Source organism: Brienomyrus brachyistius, chromosome 5 (genome assembly GCF_023856365.1).
Source record: "Brienomyrus brachyistius isolate T26 chromosome 5, BBRACH_0.4, whole genome shotgun sequence".
Lineage (NCBI taxonomy): Eukaryota > Metazoa > Chordata > Actinopteri > Osteoglossiformes > Mormyridae > Brienomyrus > Brienomyrus brachyistius.
This window is the reverse complement of record NC_064537.1, coordinates 22869429-22885058: the sequence shown is the minus strand read 5'-3', so window position 1 is coordinate 22885058 and position 15630 is coordinate 22869429. Positions and strand designations below refer to the sequence as shown.

Genomic DNA, 15630 nt, shown 5'->3' with positions numbered 1-15630 from the left:
ATGATTTCTTTACGCAAGAAAGCTGAAGGCTATAAGAAGCTCAGCAAAGCTGGTGAAGATCCTGTAGCAAAAGTGATACAAAAATTAAAGAAAGATGGAACTGCAACCATCTCACAGAGCCGTCCAGGTCGTCCATGGAAGTTAACAACTCGACAGGAGCATCTTCTTATGAGAAGGGTTGAAGAAAATCGGCATGCAAGTTCACTGCAGTTAGCTAAAGAAGTAGAAAGTCAAACTGGGGTGATTTTTCCCATGACACAATATGGCGTAGACTGCAGTGGAATGGCATGCTTGGGTGTCCACAAAGGAACCCTCTCTTAAAGTTCATGAACAAAAAAGCCCATCTAGAATTTGCCAGGGCCCATGCTGAAAAAGATGAAGACTACTGGCACTCTATACTCTGGAGTGATGAGACCAAGATAAATGTTTTTGGAACTGATGGCTTCAAAACTGTGTGACGTTGTAAAGGTGAGGAGTTCAAATAAAAATGCATGGTGCCTACAGTGAAACATGGTGGTGGCAGTGTCCTTATGCGGGGCTGCAGGAGTGCTGCTGGTGTCAGGGAGCTGCATTTCATTGGTGGTATCGTGAATTCACAGATGTACTGCTTTGTATTGAAAGACAAGATGCTACCATCACTCCGTGCCCTTGGTCGTCGTGCACTTTTCCAACTTGACAATGATCCAAAATACACATGTAAAGTCACTGGTGCATTTCTGAAAAACTGGGTGAAAGTGATTCAATGGCCAAGTATGTCTCCTGATCTGAACCCAATTGAACATCTATGGGGAATTCTGAAGAGACAGGTTGAGTGTCACTGTCCGTCCAGCATCCAGGCTCTAAAAGAGGCCATTCTTGAAGAATGGAAAAAGATAGATGCTGCAATATGTTGCTAACTTGTTCATTCTATGTGTGGCAAGGATGTGTTGAAGAAACTATGCCCAGCACTGGAGAGTTGAGACTGAGCTTTTTACATCCTCGTGGACCATCTCCATCCTATTCATTCCCATGCCATCCTGACAGACTTGTTATGGAGCATGTCAAAGACACCAGTTTCAATATTTCAAGGCTCTGCATTACAGTACATTGAACAAGCCCTTCTCTGACCGTTTTCTAATCACCTTTGTGATTCAGCCACCCTCTTTGAGTATGGCAAAGAAGATTATTACAATCACCTAAATGATAGACTTTGCCTCCAATTTATACTGTAAATGCAACACGTAAAACTAACTTCATGTCTAGTACAGATATCAATGAAGTCACCCATGACTTCAGTACAGTGGTTAGTAAAATTTTAGACGTAACAGCATCTTTGAAAAATAAAATAGTAAAATCCACCAGACTCTCCCCATGGTTTAATGATCGCAAAGGTACCTACAAACAGGAGTGCCTCAGATTGGAGCACAAATCGAAATCCACAGTCTCAGAAGTGTTCAAGTTGACATGGTATAACAGGCTGCAACAATACAAGCAAGCCCTTTCTAGGGCACGTTCTGCCTATTATTCTAACTTTTTTGATGGCAATAGAAATAACCCTCATTACCTTTTTAAAACAACAGCTCATCTAACAAAATAGGCTGAACCTCTGCTACCACTGCTGTTCAGTAGTGAACATTTTATGAACTTCTTTAATTATATAATTACAATAGGCTTCAAACATGTTCAAATGGCTCACAATTAACTCCAAGGCAAACGGAACGTGAACACACCCTTAATGTTTTTGAATTAATTAATGAACAAGAGCTAAAAACTATTATAACTAAGATCAAACCAACAACTTGTACACTGGACCCACTAAGCTTCTTAAAGAATCCCTGGAAGTTCTGCCAAGACCTATAACGAATAATGAATTTTACCCTATTACAAAGACTTAAATTTGAGGTTGGGTTGTGTGGAACAGTCTTGAAATGGTTTAAATCATGTTTGACTAATCTTTATGAATGTGTTGAAGTGTCAAATAATTTTTTATCACTAAACGCTCAGAAAACCGAGGTTCTGTTGTTTGCTGGTTCCAGTACACGGAAAGGAATGCTTTAATCTTCGCACTCAGCTCCAAAGGGCTGAACTTTTCACTCAGCAGGGGGTTGGGGAGCTGGTTGACCTTCTCCCTACTTGGGAGTTTTCGGTTCCTATCCTCCATTGTCATCTGGCTTTCATTATTTAATTTTTTATATTTTCCCTGTTTTAGATTACTCTCTCTTGATGATGTCACAACACACCCATGTAAAGTGCCTTGGAGCAAACTGGCAGCGCATGGGGGGGGGGGGGGGGGAGAGGACCAGAGCCTATCACGGGAACAATGATCGCAGACAGAAACCAACCCCGGGCAGTCGCCAACACACTGCAGGGCGCACACACTCACACAACTACAGGGCCAATTTAGACTCACCAATCAACCCATGCTGTACACTTTTGGACGGTGGGAGGAAACCGGAGCCCCCGGCGAAAACAGGGAGAGTGTTCGAACTCCACACAGAAAGGACCCGAGCCAAGCCCTTCTTGCTGTGATACAGCAGCGCTAACCATTGCGCCACCGTGTCGCCCAGCAATGCATCCTCAATTTCAAATTCGCTCGCTATCTCGCGTTTGGTCAAAATCAAAAACTGACTTACGACGTCGATGTGAATACGCAGTGACATCAAATGTAATATTACACTGGTTTTTCTGTTAAGTAAAGTACTGTGAAGTACTCCTAAAGTAGCGATTGATTTTCCACATCAGCCGGTTTAAATCATCATACATTTACATCAATTTTTAACAGATTTGAGATTCATCATTACATGCCTATTGGACACACATAACCTCAGAAATCTGTAATTAACATCTACACTGTGCTCATGGATTTTGGATGTCCTCACAATACATGAGAATATTTACAAGAAGGAGGTTCAACATCTGGTCTGGTGTTGTTCGAACAGTGACTTGGTCCTGAACACTACTAAAACAAAGGAGAACATTGTGGACTTAAGGAGAGCCAGGAAAACAACACCTCCTCCTAGATGGAAAGGGTCAACAGCATCAAATTCCTGGAAGCCCAGCCCCTCTACCCCCTCATTCAACAACATGCCATGCACACATGTAGGACCTCGGGGTGGGCGTATGCCATGTATACTACGGTGGGGTGGGCCATTTACATGGCCTTATTCACTGTGCTGCGCGGCCTTCTGCCTTGGGTGGTTGCTCGGCTGGCGGCGCTCTGGGGTCCCAGCTGACGCCGGGAGTTGCATCCATTCTCCTGCATGTTGGAGGGCAGTCCGGAGTGGATGGGCTTATGTCTTTTTGTCTCTGTGTGTGGGTGTCTGTGTATGTTGTGGGGATGTGTGTATGGTCTATGTGCTTGGCTGAGAGGTGTGTCTGCAAGGCTCTCTGACAGGGGTTGGTCGGTCCCCAGCCACATGGGGCCCTGGCCTTGGCTCGTACAGGAGCGGCCGCCCCCGCTGCCTGTTGCCTTTGGTTCTCTGGGGCTCATGCCCTTTTAGCTGCAGGGGCTGCGTGTGGGAGCTCCCTCCTCCCCGAGCTGGAGAGGGGGCGCAGCTGTCATTGCGACATGGATCCCTGGCTCATCCGTGCTCTTCGGGGGCTGCGGACATCCTGCGCCTCCCGGTCCTGTCTCTGCCGACCTCTGGCTCTTGTGGGGTGTGGTTGCAGCCTCCCTCCCTTGCTATTTAGTACGTTTCATGTTGAAAATGCACACACACAACACACACACACAACGCATGCACACAACGCACGCACACAATACACGCACACAACACACACACACAAAACACGCACACAACACACACACACAACGCACGCACACAATACACGCACACAAGCCCACATCTCGCCTACACAATTGAGCACGAATGTACATACACTTGCACGCACCCCTCCAAGCACACACTAAGATTTTATATGCTTGTATAGCTGTGTTACTTTCTTCATTCTTCATTTTTGTTTGTTCCTGAATTTATCAATTTCTGAACTTCTTTCAGATGCTGTTGATCTTTTGCCTTTTTTTCCTTCCCTCTCTTTTACAGATTCAGCAATTGCAGATTGTGTTTTCTACTCTACTCATATCACTCATGACTTGTGTTTCTCGCTTACTTTTCCCCCCTCCTAATCTGTCCCTCCTCTCCGGCGAGCTCACCCACTGCAGTATTTTACATGTGTTAAAAATGAAATAAATAAAAAAAATAAAAAAGAAATCGATCAACATGAGGGGCCCATACAGAGTTTATAGAGCCCCTCATAGTAAAGCAAACATGTATGGTACAGCAGGGCATTCAGACCATGATTCTGCTTGCTAAAGCTGCCGGACAGGACAAAAAAAAAACACACACACACACACACACTATACATATATACACATAGCTGTTGAAGACTGAAGAGAGCAAACCAATCAACTGTCTTTCCCATCTCCCTCCCCTCCCTCAAACTGCTGCTACTGCACCGATCACTTTATACCTAGAAATATTTACACCACACAAATGCAATTTACATTAAACAAATGCAATTCTTATAATGTATGTGTCATGCCCGGCTCGTACGATCCTCGTGTGTGCCACGCCCCCTGATTACCCACGTGTGCTTCCCTGATTGTACCCAGTTGTCTTGTCTATTTCAGTCCCCGTCTTGCCTTAGTTCATGGTCTGTTATTGATGTTAGTCGATGTTCGTGCTTCGTCCTGTATTGAGTCCTGAGAATAAACCCCGTTTCCCCGTACCTTGCCTGCTTCCTGCCCATCTACCTGCCCGCGCGCATTACCCACGCTCACGGTATGCAATACCTGTTTACAATGAACTGTTTTTCTGTTTTACTTTACCTTGAATTATACTTGTAATTTTATTTTGTATTTTATATTCTTTATTGCTGCTGTTTTCCCTGAGAGATACCAAACAAAGTCTCGTAGTGACTGGGGGCAGCGTGTTGCTCAGTGGGCTAAGCCTTTGTCCTTGTAATCATAAGGTCACAGGTTCAAACCCAGCCTCAGCACGTCTGTGGCTTCTTAAGCAAGACCCTTAACCCCCAGCTCCCTGGCAGCCCTTCGCGGTCAACTTACTCCACAAAGAGCAAGTTGAGGGAGGCGTAAAGATAATTTCCCTACAGGGGATCAATAAAGTATAATAAATAAAAAAATAAAACTACAATGATAATGTAGTCTCATTACCATCCATCCATCTTTTGTAACCACTTGTCCTGCTCAGTGCCGCAGGGGGTCCAGAGCCTATCCCAGATTACATGCGGCATGTAAAAAAATTCATTTTGTTAGGTGCTTGACTTTCTGAATATTGCAATATTGCCTTCCGCCAGGTATAGTCGTGGGACTTAATATTGTCTCCTAGAACATGCACTGAAAAATGCAATTAGTAATTAGTTACAGGTACCAGTTACTTAATTCAGAAGTAATTCAATTACTTTACTATTTAATGCATATAAAAGTAATCAGCACATATACGTTGGTTTAAGATTGGAATGTCTTTAAATGATCAGATTCCATTTGGTCCCAGTAACAATATTTAAATTGCTGTGTTTGGAGGGATGGGACATGGAAGCAGATGTAATCAGTGAACAAAAAGGACTTTACAATTTTTCTCAGTTGCTTGGCTACATTTCTCAGAATAGAAAGGAAATTCTCATAACTACTTGCACAACCTCCACATCACTGAGTCACTTGTGCACATCATAAATGCAGTTTCATTTGTTTGGTCAAATTGAAAAATGCCTTAGCACAGTCATGCAAATTATTATGTACAATCATCTGCTGATTCCTACATTATAGATTGTCATGTTGGTCAGAATGTATTATACTAGTTTTCTGTTGAATAATCTCCCCCCTCAAAACATTAAGACATTAGTTCATTGAATAAGTCTTCACATGCAAAATGGTTGAACCAGTAATCTGTTAAGCATATTCTCTATACATCTCTATTACAGTTATTTTTTTAATATAAACATGTCCTGAATTGATTAACTTCTCTCAGTTGAATCTTGACTTTCACCAAATAGAGGGGAATGCTTAAAGTATTACAGTAGCTCGACCAATGATCACTCAATTATCTAAAATAGCTCAGAGGTACATCTCATGAACCTTCAGTTGGCAAGCATGTAGTGACTGAGCACGACATGATGTTACAATTTGGCAATGGAAGAACAACGAGGAAATGAACAGGATCACCAGCTGGTATGGAGAAGAGGAGTGAGGGAAGCAAAACAAAGGAAGAAGTAGAAGAAGCCGAGAACAGAGGCACGTTCCTGATGAAATAAGGGTCACAATTGTGGATCATGTCCTCAATCATGGCCGTACAAAGGCTGAAGCAGGTCAAATGCTGCAGCGGAATGTTGGGAGAACAACTGTGTCCTCAATCGTTGAAACATTTTATAAAGACAATGGGTATGTTGTCCATCAATGTACTGTACTGTAATACTGTATACTTACTGTATATACTATTGCAGTATTCCACTTGCATTTTATAGTTATTCAGTAAATATACTTTATACAGTTACATACTGTACATAAACTGTAGCACACACACATTTATACATATTTACAGTGTGTATTTATATACAGACTGTAAAAATGCATATAGAGTATGCGTGTGTGTTGTCTGTTACAGTACATGAATGGCATACGTAACTTTATACTGTTGAAACTGATATATGTTATACAGAAAATGTACAGCCTTGTGTATTTTCAGTCTTGTCATCGAAACCTCAGGCATAGTTTACATCAGGGACAAACTAAGGATTTTGCTAAAGTTACAGGCTTTTGTACGTAATCCATTATGTGTTGCTATTTGTACGAATTGTTTCAAGAAATGCACTTACTGTTTTGCAAATGTTAAGGATGATTCGAGATATGTATCAAAGCAACTGAGAAAAACTGTAAACTAAATGGGTAAAACAGCAAATTAACAGAATCATAAGGGATCCACATGAGTAGAATAGAGAGGAGCTAAGTACAGGCAACAGGGGGGTATGACATTCATGAAGGATCTAGGGAACACAGGACTGGGGAGCACCAAATACAAGTCTAACAAGGGTGCAAAAAGGAGGCAGCTGGGAGTGACTGACATGAGAGCAGGAATGAGAGGCAAGACAAATGAGCCGCAGGTGTGGCTCATTAGGGGCACGCTAAGTAGGAAACAGGTGTGGCAGATCGGCAGGGTGTGGCAATACCTGCCCTGCTAAAGTATACTCTCCGGGCATAAAGGCCAGACAGCCGGGGGGGACCAAAGGGACAACCAAAGGGGTGGCAACCAGACTGTATACTGCACTTTACAAGAGGCGACAGGACACACAGAGGACTGAACTGGACCAGACATGAGAAGACAGAATGCTTAGAGAACACCACCGGACATGAGACCTGACATAGGATGCCAGTAGGGACACTGAACAGACCTGGGCATGACTAAGGACAACACAGAGGATGAGTAACACAATATACACCAGGACAGGGTGAAAAGGTGAAGAGATAACAAGGACAGGGACAGATACATAGGAAAGAGCCACAGGGGAAACAGGCCAGTGCCAAATAATTGTGAGTCAGAGCAAATGGACAAAGACTGAGGTGTGAAGAGGGACAATGAGAGGGGGGCATGCAGGGAGCCTTCTTGATCCCATGAAACTAGGCAAAGACCGTGGGAAGCTGGGTGGTAATCTTGGGCCATACAGTAGATTCTCCTAAGTCCCTTTCCCTGGGGGGTAGAGCCCCTCTAGGTGGCAGGTCCAGTGGGTCTTGGAGGGTCAGCAGAGCTTTTGGGGCTGGAGGGTGTCAAGGGGACTGCAGGACAACGAGGGTACTACAGGACAAGAGGATGAAGAGGGCACTGCAGGGCAGGAAGCGGAGGATGATGAGGGACCTGCAAGACTGGAACAAGGAGAGGTACAGGAATAGGAGCAGGACGGTGTCACAGTTGCCGTCCACTGGACCACAACAGAGGAGATGTCTGGGTGGACATCTCTGGGCAGACTGGGGTCTGGGAAGCAAACCTGAATAGTGTGCCCCCGTATCCCCCTCCAGGTCGGTATGTGCATGGGGAAACAGTAGAGGCCCATGGAACGGGACTTAGAATGGGACCCTCTGGACCTTGCCCTGGGTCCTCTCGTTGGGCCTTGTCCAGATCCATCCATTCTGGGTAGGCGGCGACAACAAGAGGTGAGACGACAGGCCGATGTCTGGGAGTCAATGGCAGGCAACTATGTGGCTGACAGCAAGGCTGATGCCAGGAAGCCAGCAGCAGGAGACGAGGAGGCGGGTGCCATAAGACCTCAAAGGACAGTGAAGCAGGTGCCAGCTGGACACCTGCAGATGGTCAGGACGAATCTGGGACACCAGATGAGCAGAACTAAGTCGCCCACTCTGACCTGGGCACAGTGGCCTCTCCTGGTCCAGAAGTCTAAATTGCAGCAATAATATGAATGGGTCTAGGAGACACAGCCAAGGCCAAGACAGACTCTACAGTTTTGGCGGGGATCTCACTGGGGTTGGACATGGGAGCTGCGATGGCTGGCTCTCCTGGATAGGATGCTACAGGTGTGGCAGCAGAGGCAGTCAGCTGTGGGAAGCCAGTGGACAGATTGGTTTCCGCTGTGCCAGGAGCCTGGACAGAGCGGCATTTTCTGGGTCAGGAGCTGGGGCTGTAGCTGCGGTGTGGAAGGACTCGGGGTTGGACTCGGGCATGGGCTCAGTCTACTTCCTAAGTCTCCACTTCCTGCAGCAGGAGCTGGCGGAAAGCTTCAAGGAGTCTGCAGTTGCTTCTGTTGGGAGCTGCAGGTCCTAGAGAAGTGGCATGCTGTCCTACTCCTCATGACAAAGAGGCAGGCTGCCCCGTGGCAAGTAGTGTGGAGTCAGTGGGTTCATTGTCTGCAGTGGGGATCAGCATACCCACTTTGTTCTAGAGTCCACTATCAGAGTCCAGGTAGATGGTGGCTATGGGCTCCTGTAACTCCCAGAGGTGAGCTATTCTCACTGGCAGAGATGCACCCCTGCCTGTGGAAGCAGCACTAGATATCTGAAATAACATGTGGCAATCAGCAGAAAGGATTTGAGTAATCAGCAGCTTGGGGAAATCTGTCATTCTATTGTGTACGGAAGGACAAAGGACCCAGGAGCGGATAAAATCAGCAAACAAAAGGTACTTTATTTGCAATTTAATCTTTTTAGTTTAATAAACAGAATCATAAGAGATCCAAACAGGTAATCCAGAGAGGGGCTAAGCACAGACAACATGGGGGTATGACGTTAATAATCTGAGGAGCACAGGACTGGGAAGCACTTAAATGCAAGGCTAAAGATGGAGCAAACAGGAGGCATCTGGGAGTGACTGACACGAAGGCAGGAACGAGAGGTAAGACAATCAAGCCCTAAGCATGGCTCATTAGGGCCACACTAGAGAGGAAACAGGAGGGGCCGATAGGCAGGGCATGACAGTTATCACATAGGCCTACGAATGTGTGTTTCTTTGAGTGTTTTTTTCCTTAATTTTGCTTTAATAAATTCAGCACAACAGTTAAGCCTATGCTTACTGGTTCTGTCATTATTTCAAATAATATTTTTGGAAAATCTATGCAAATACATGAGATGCGCCTTAACTTTCTATAACTGGTAAGGGTGCAGTTGTGGCAGATGGTTTAAAATCCTTTATTACTTGAATAGTTTAACAACTTTAATGCCTGTGCTGTGGCCTACGAATAATTTATTTTGCAACCAAAAATTTTGTGAAAAAAATGCATTGGTTGACATAAAAAAATTAAGTCAACGAACAGATTCCTCAACCAGATTCCTTTTCTTACACTAGTGTAGTATGGGCAGGGCACATATCCCAGCATGCCCCGTGCAATTGTAAATAGAAGGACCACAACAGGCACCCAACAAGCACCGAGCCCAAATACACAGACGGGAAACACAAGATTGTCAGATGCCGAACTGCAAGATGCGCACACAGTGGGATATTTATACACACTAAATACACACGAAGATCAGACCGGGTATATACAAGACACAGGCAAACACACGTGCGACAGTAGGGAAATGTGTGACCTTGGGGTGCTACGTCACTAAGTGTAGGTAGGAGACCAGCGTACGCCACCTAAGGCCCTGCCCCTTAAGTTATATGATTACTGTTACCCTCAGGATTCCCTCAGACACAGCTACGTCGCATAAACGACAGAGACTCAGTAACTGGGCAATATTTATTAACCCAAATAAAGCCTTTAAAAACAATATCAAAACATGGCTAAAACCACAGATCGTAAGCCAGGAAGGGAAAGTTCACTTACGAAGCCACAGTACTGGCAGTTCAATTCTGCAAAGTTAAGCCATTATGCAAGCCAATGAGAGTGCTTGCCTAGAAGAAGTAGGGAAAGGAAGTTCACAGCAAACACACCAAGAGCTCAAGTATTAAGGAGATATCACTAACATACACAGTCACACAACAAACCACAACATAGGGCGAGTGCTTATTGACTCACACCTTAATCACTCCATGCAGTGCAGGAAAGGCCCCACCAAACACCCCCAGAACACCAGCACCACATTCACTGGCTCTATAGATGGAAAGAGAATAAAGGATAAATACGCTCAAGACTAACACACAAATTAGACCAGCCAGTACTCCAAAGCTGAACTTAGTGAAAAAAAAGACATATACTCCAGCAGTAGTCATTGCCAGCCACTCACTCAAAAAAGTCACAAATATACCAACAAAAAAAAGCCACATCACCTTATCGCAAAAAAAAAAATAAAAATAATAATTCAATTAAAGAAATGTACAGGCAAAACCGCAATGGCAACTCCTGCAAACATATGCACACAATTCGTACCATAGCCATGCAGGATCCACAAGAATTTAGAATAATTATATGCACAATCAGGGGCGCTGCTAAGGATTTTGGGCCCCATGAAAAGAATCTTGACAGGGCCCCCAACACAGCTGAGACTTTTTTCATATTAATTTACATAAAATCATGCGCTTTTATGGTATTTTGACTATCATTCTCATATATTTAAGTCAATCAGACAATTGAACTCCATCCCATGTCCACACCCGTAATTTGTCCTCTGTAATACTGCACTACTTCAGTACTGTATAATGTATATACTGTGCATAGCTGTACATGTGTCATATAGTGTATTCACATATATTTATATTTGTATGTATGCACTGTACATATTTGTACCAGTTGCTGCTGCTGGTTCATTTGACTCTGTTTGGAACGAGGCATGATTTTCACAAAGTGCGTTTGACTGCATTGAACGTTTAACTAAAACTGTGTATTGTTATTTTTTCCAGCGTCTTCTTGATCTAACATGGGGAGAAAATTCAGTTCCCTTATCATGCACTTTTAACACTAGAACGGCCACCAGCAGTCATTTTAACCACAACATTTAAACTTAGGGTATTTATCTTTAACACTAGAACGAACAAGGTGTCATTTTGACCGTTTTAAAATTTGCATATTCAATAACTTTGTCTAAATAAATCACAAAGCCTTGCTGCTCCCTGACTTTTCCTAAAACTACATGAATTTTCATTAAAACTAGTTTAAATATTTGTGTAAATAAATATTTAAACCGTAGGCTACGATCATTGTCACACGGGCGGTCCACTAACAATTTAGTCCTACTTACAAACCCACCTTTTCTTCTGAAATATTGGGTAACATACTGTCGACCCTTTGCCTATATCACTTGTCTTATTTTTTCTCTGTCCGTTTTTGGCTTCCAGATTTTTGAGGCATTTTCACTTCTGCCGACGCTATAAGTGAAGTCAAGCTGTTGCCTGGATACAATTTGGGCGGACTGAACCATTTTATGATAATCGAGAGGGGGAGAGGGGCTCACGGACGTTTGTGTTTCTTAAACAAACACATTTTTTGACACCAGGAAACAGCAAATAGAATAATTTTAAGTTAATAATTTTTACTATCAGCACCACAATTTTATTTGGGGCTTCTCTGGGCCCCCTCTCAGTCATGGGCCCCGAGAATCGTCATCGTTTACCCCCCCCCCCTTTACAGCGTCCCTGTGCACAATGTATAGAAATTAGTAATAAATGCATCCTACATGGGTTTCATTATAAACCCAGACACCTAATGTCAAAGAGTATCTAGAACAGAACGCCTATATTTTTGTTGCGTGTGTGTTGTGCATGGTGTTAATCTAGTTATCAGTTTTAAACGCTTAACTTTAGTAGAAATTGCAATAAATGCTTAACATTAATTAATTATCCATCTTCTGTAACCGCTTATCCTATTCAGGGCAACTCACAGCAGGGCACATTCACATACCGTTCACATCTACAGGCAATTTGGCAACTCCAACTCACCTTAGCACATTTTTGGACAGTGGGAGGAAACCACAGAAAATGCAAACTGTGCTAACCACTGCCTAACCATGCCGAATGCAATTAAAATCTAGTTAATATGTAAGAAAATTTATTAACCTGATAGTATTTTAAGCAGTTACTGCATGATTAATTGTTGCGAATTCCTTTTTAACAAGAAATGCATAGTCACCCGATTTAATAGTCAGTACTGTTTCAAGGTCCATCGCGGAGTACATCTCGGAATGAAACACAAGTCCGATACGTGGCGTTAACACACGTTTATTTAGCCTACGTCACACGAAGCTTACAGTATATCACTTAACTTTCGGTTTTAAAATAAGGCATTAATGAAAGTTCTCTAGTAAATACATTCAGAGGAATTCTACACAGTGTACTTATTACTGAATACTAAAACGAAATTATTTAAATAGTAAAATAAAATTATTGTACATGTTGTAAAAACGTAAAAACTATTTTAAAGTTTATTATTTACGATACATTGTCGTTCTATTCCATTGTCTGTGGTTACAGTGAACTTTCATTAATGTCTTATTTTACAACCAAACGTGATTTTATCTGAAGCAAAAGGCATGGAAAATTTAACTGGTTTTAAGAATGAGGCTCAGAACCGATGTGAAGATTTAGTTTTCACCTTGTTTTTGAGCTTTAATGTCATTATTCAGTATTCAGGCCCCTTTTTGTATTTTTTGTAAATGTAATTTTAATAAAAACGTAAATTTAAATTGTAAATGTGTTAAATATTAAAGACTTAAATCTTTCCTTTATGTAAGTATTCAGACCAGCAATTCAGTTCTATATGAAAGCTCCATTATCAGCAGTTACAGCTAAGAGTTCTTGGAAGCATATTCACTAAGCTTCTCACCCCGTTTTATATTAAAAATTATATAAATTTGCTGAATACTATTTTATCTATTTAATCTACAATGTAGTAAAGTAGCCCTGCGATGGGCTGGCCCCCCATCCTGGGTTGTTCCCTGCCTCGTGCCCATTGCTTCCGGGATAGGCTCCGGACCCCCCGCGACCCAGTAGGATAAGCGGTTTGGAAAATGAATGGATGGATGGATGTAGTAAAGTATGGAGTACTTTTTAAGGGAACTGTCTTTTATCAAATTTTATATAACAACAATCGCATGTAATTTTACATTTCTTTTCTCTGTGTTACTTATGATGTTCTGTATTATAACGATTATGATCTTGTAGATGAAACAGTGAGCAGTTTTTTAAAGGCTTTAATAATATTTAACAGTAATTAGCTGTAATTATATAGGATACGCATGTAAAATGATAGGCAGTGTTTGTTTCCCCAGGATAATGTGATTTTAAAGAAACGGTAAAGTAAATGTGGCGGCATGGTGGTGCAGTGGTTAGCACGCCTCGGGGACCCGGATTCGAGTCTGCGCCTGAGTTACAAGTGCGTTGAGTTTGCATGTTCTCCCCATGTCCTCCAGGGGTTAATTGGAGATACAAAAAAAAATGCCCATAGGTGGGCTGCCTCGTGCCCGTAGCTTACCCCCGCGACCCCGAAGGATAAACGCGTTGGAAAATGGATGGATGGTAAAGTAAATTTATATTATTTGTTTTAAGTGTGTTTTGTTTTTAATCTGTAAAAGGTTTGGCTTAAGTTTGGGTGTAAAATTACAGCACACATACGGTAAAACCCTGTAATGTTTTACAGTCATGTACTGTAAAATAAATTACGGTTAAATACCAAATGTTAACATTAACCGTTTGGCAACTTTGCTGCCAGACTTTTTTTTTATCGTTTTTTTTTTCTTTTTTACACTGTAGGCTTTTGCCCTCCGGTGTGTTCATAGTTAATAATTATCAACAATGTGTTAGACAAATACAGCTGCTGAATCGATGTTACAAGAGTGAAGCGTTTAAAATGCCAAATATAACATATAAAATATAACATATAACATGATAAAATATTCAGGCTTAAGACTATCGAACCCACGTTCAGTTTTTCTCCGATCAGAATACTGGAGCATGAGGATCAGCAAACACAATTACTACCCAACGAAAGTCCGCACCGATTGGAAGAATGGGAAAAAGTATTTATGCTGTAAACTAATACATCTTTTCACATTCAGCCTCAGTATATACATGTAGCAAACAGCAACAAATGCAATGAAAAAATGACTAAAGATGAAAAACAAACAAAACTGGATAAGCTAATTAAAGAGAGAGAGAGAGAGGATGAGGTGGAAAATTGAGGGAAAAGGGAGAGTTTGAGTTGGTCTTACCAAAAAGAACCACCACGTTTTTCATGCTCGATTTTGATTGAACGGCACTTGCTGGCAACAACTAAACGGTAACTAAGAAGAGAAAATGATTTTACAAGGGACTAATACAGAGAGCAATGAAGGAGGGAGGGGAAGTGGTATATGAGCTGGAAAGCATAGAAAGTATTTTCATATTTTCATCATTTCTTGGTGCTACTTATTACTTCCAGATGATGCGTAAATTTAAGCGTCACTGAAACGCAGGCAATGTAACATTTTATTTACTACCATTATTCACTGTAGACATCAGCTTGTTGCGGGCAGCCTCATATCCCTTCTACATTTGGATTTCATTTAATAGTCCTAAGAAATTAGGTGGGTGAACTCTTCGCTTCTTCAATCTCAAATTCTCAGGCATCATATCCTGTCCCACCACACCCATAACAAGCTCATCTATAGGCTTTTCTCTATCTGTGTAAGAAACTCAGACAACTGCTCACCGCTGTCACCGCTGTCAACAGAGTTTGAACGAGAACTAAAGTTCCTCTCCAGTAACAAATGACCCAAAAGTATTCTCCGTGGCTTCAGTATATACTCTTTGGAGGATGCGTCTGGGTGTCTAAATGCCTGGGCTACCACAGCAGCTGGACCTTTTAAACTCTCTATAATCTTCAAATCTGTTCTCTTTATCTGATCATTCAGAGTTGTCTATCATGAGATGCGCTTGCTCTATCCAGTTGTCGAGCTGTTCCTCCCCTGGTAATGTTGGGAGAACTCATCAGAAGGTTTTGTAGTCCCCTGAGCATGCTACTATCTGCAGACAACCTGCCCTGCCTCTGCCTCAAATCCCCAACAGCGTGAATGATGGCTTCCGGTGAGTATGCCAGGGGTGAACCTGCTATACTCACATCACAATCTCCCTCCCGTCTGCTGAACCAGGAGGATGTTGACTTCCTATGGCTTCAACCCACTATCAGACACTCCCAAAATTCTCCATGGCTTGTCACCTCCCTCTGGCAACACATCCAGCAGGATGACTTTGACAATTACCCTTTTACGTCATTCACAAAAAA

At 42.5% G+C, this 15630-nt stretch overlaps 1 protein-coding gene across 7 annotated transcripts in view; it reads right to left on the bottom strand.

Moving 5' to 3' along the window:
- Positions 1 to 14727, bottom strand: part of LOC125743018 (carcinoembryonic antigen-related cell adhesion molecule 20-like) — a 95069-nt gene extending 80342 nt beyond the window's left edge. For 5 of the 7 annotated variants that reach the window (XM_049015604.1, XM_049015599.1, XM_049015598.1 and 2 more), the window contains exon 1: positions 14579 to 14727. In XM_049015604.1, the coding sequence (XP_048871561.1) occupies positions 14579 to 14603 (25 nt within the window). In that variant the 5' untranslated portion in view covers positions 14604 to 14727. The remainder of the gene's footprint in view (positions 1 to 14578) is intronic. The other 2 variants (XM_049015607.1, XM_049015602.1) reach the window with 2 other exon arrangements.
- Positions 14728 to 15630: the final 903 nt, after the last annotated feature.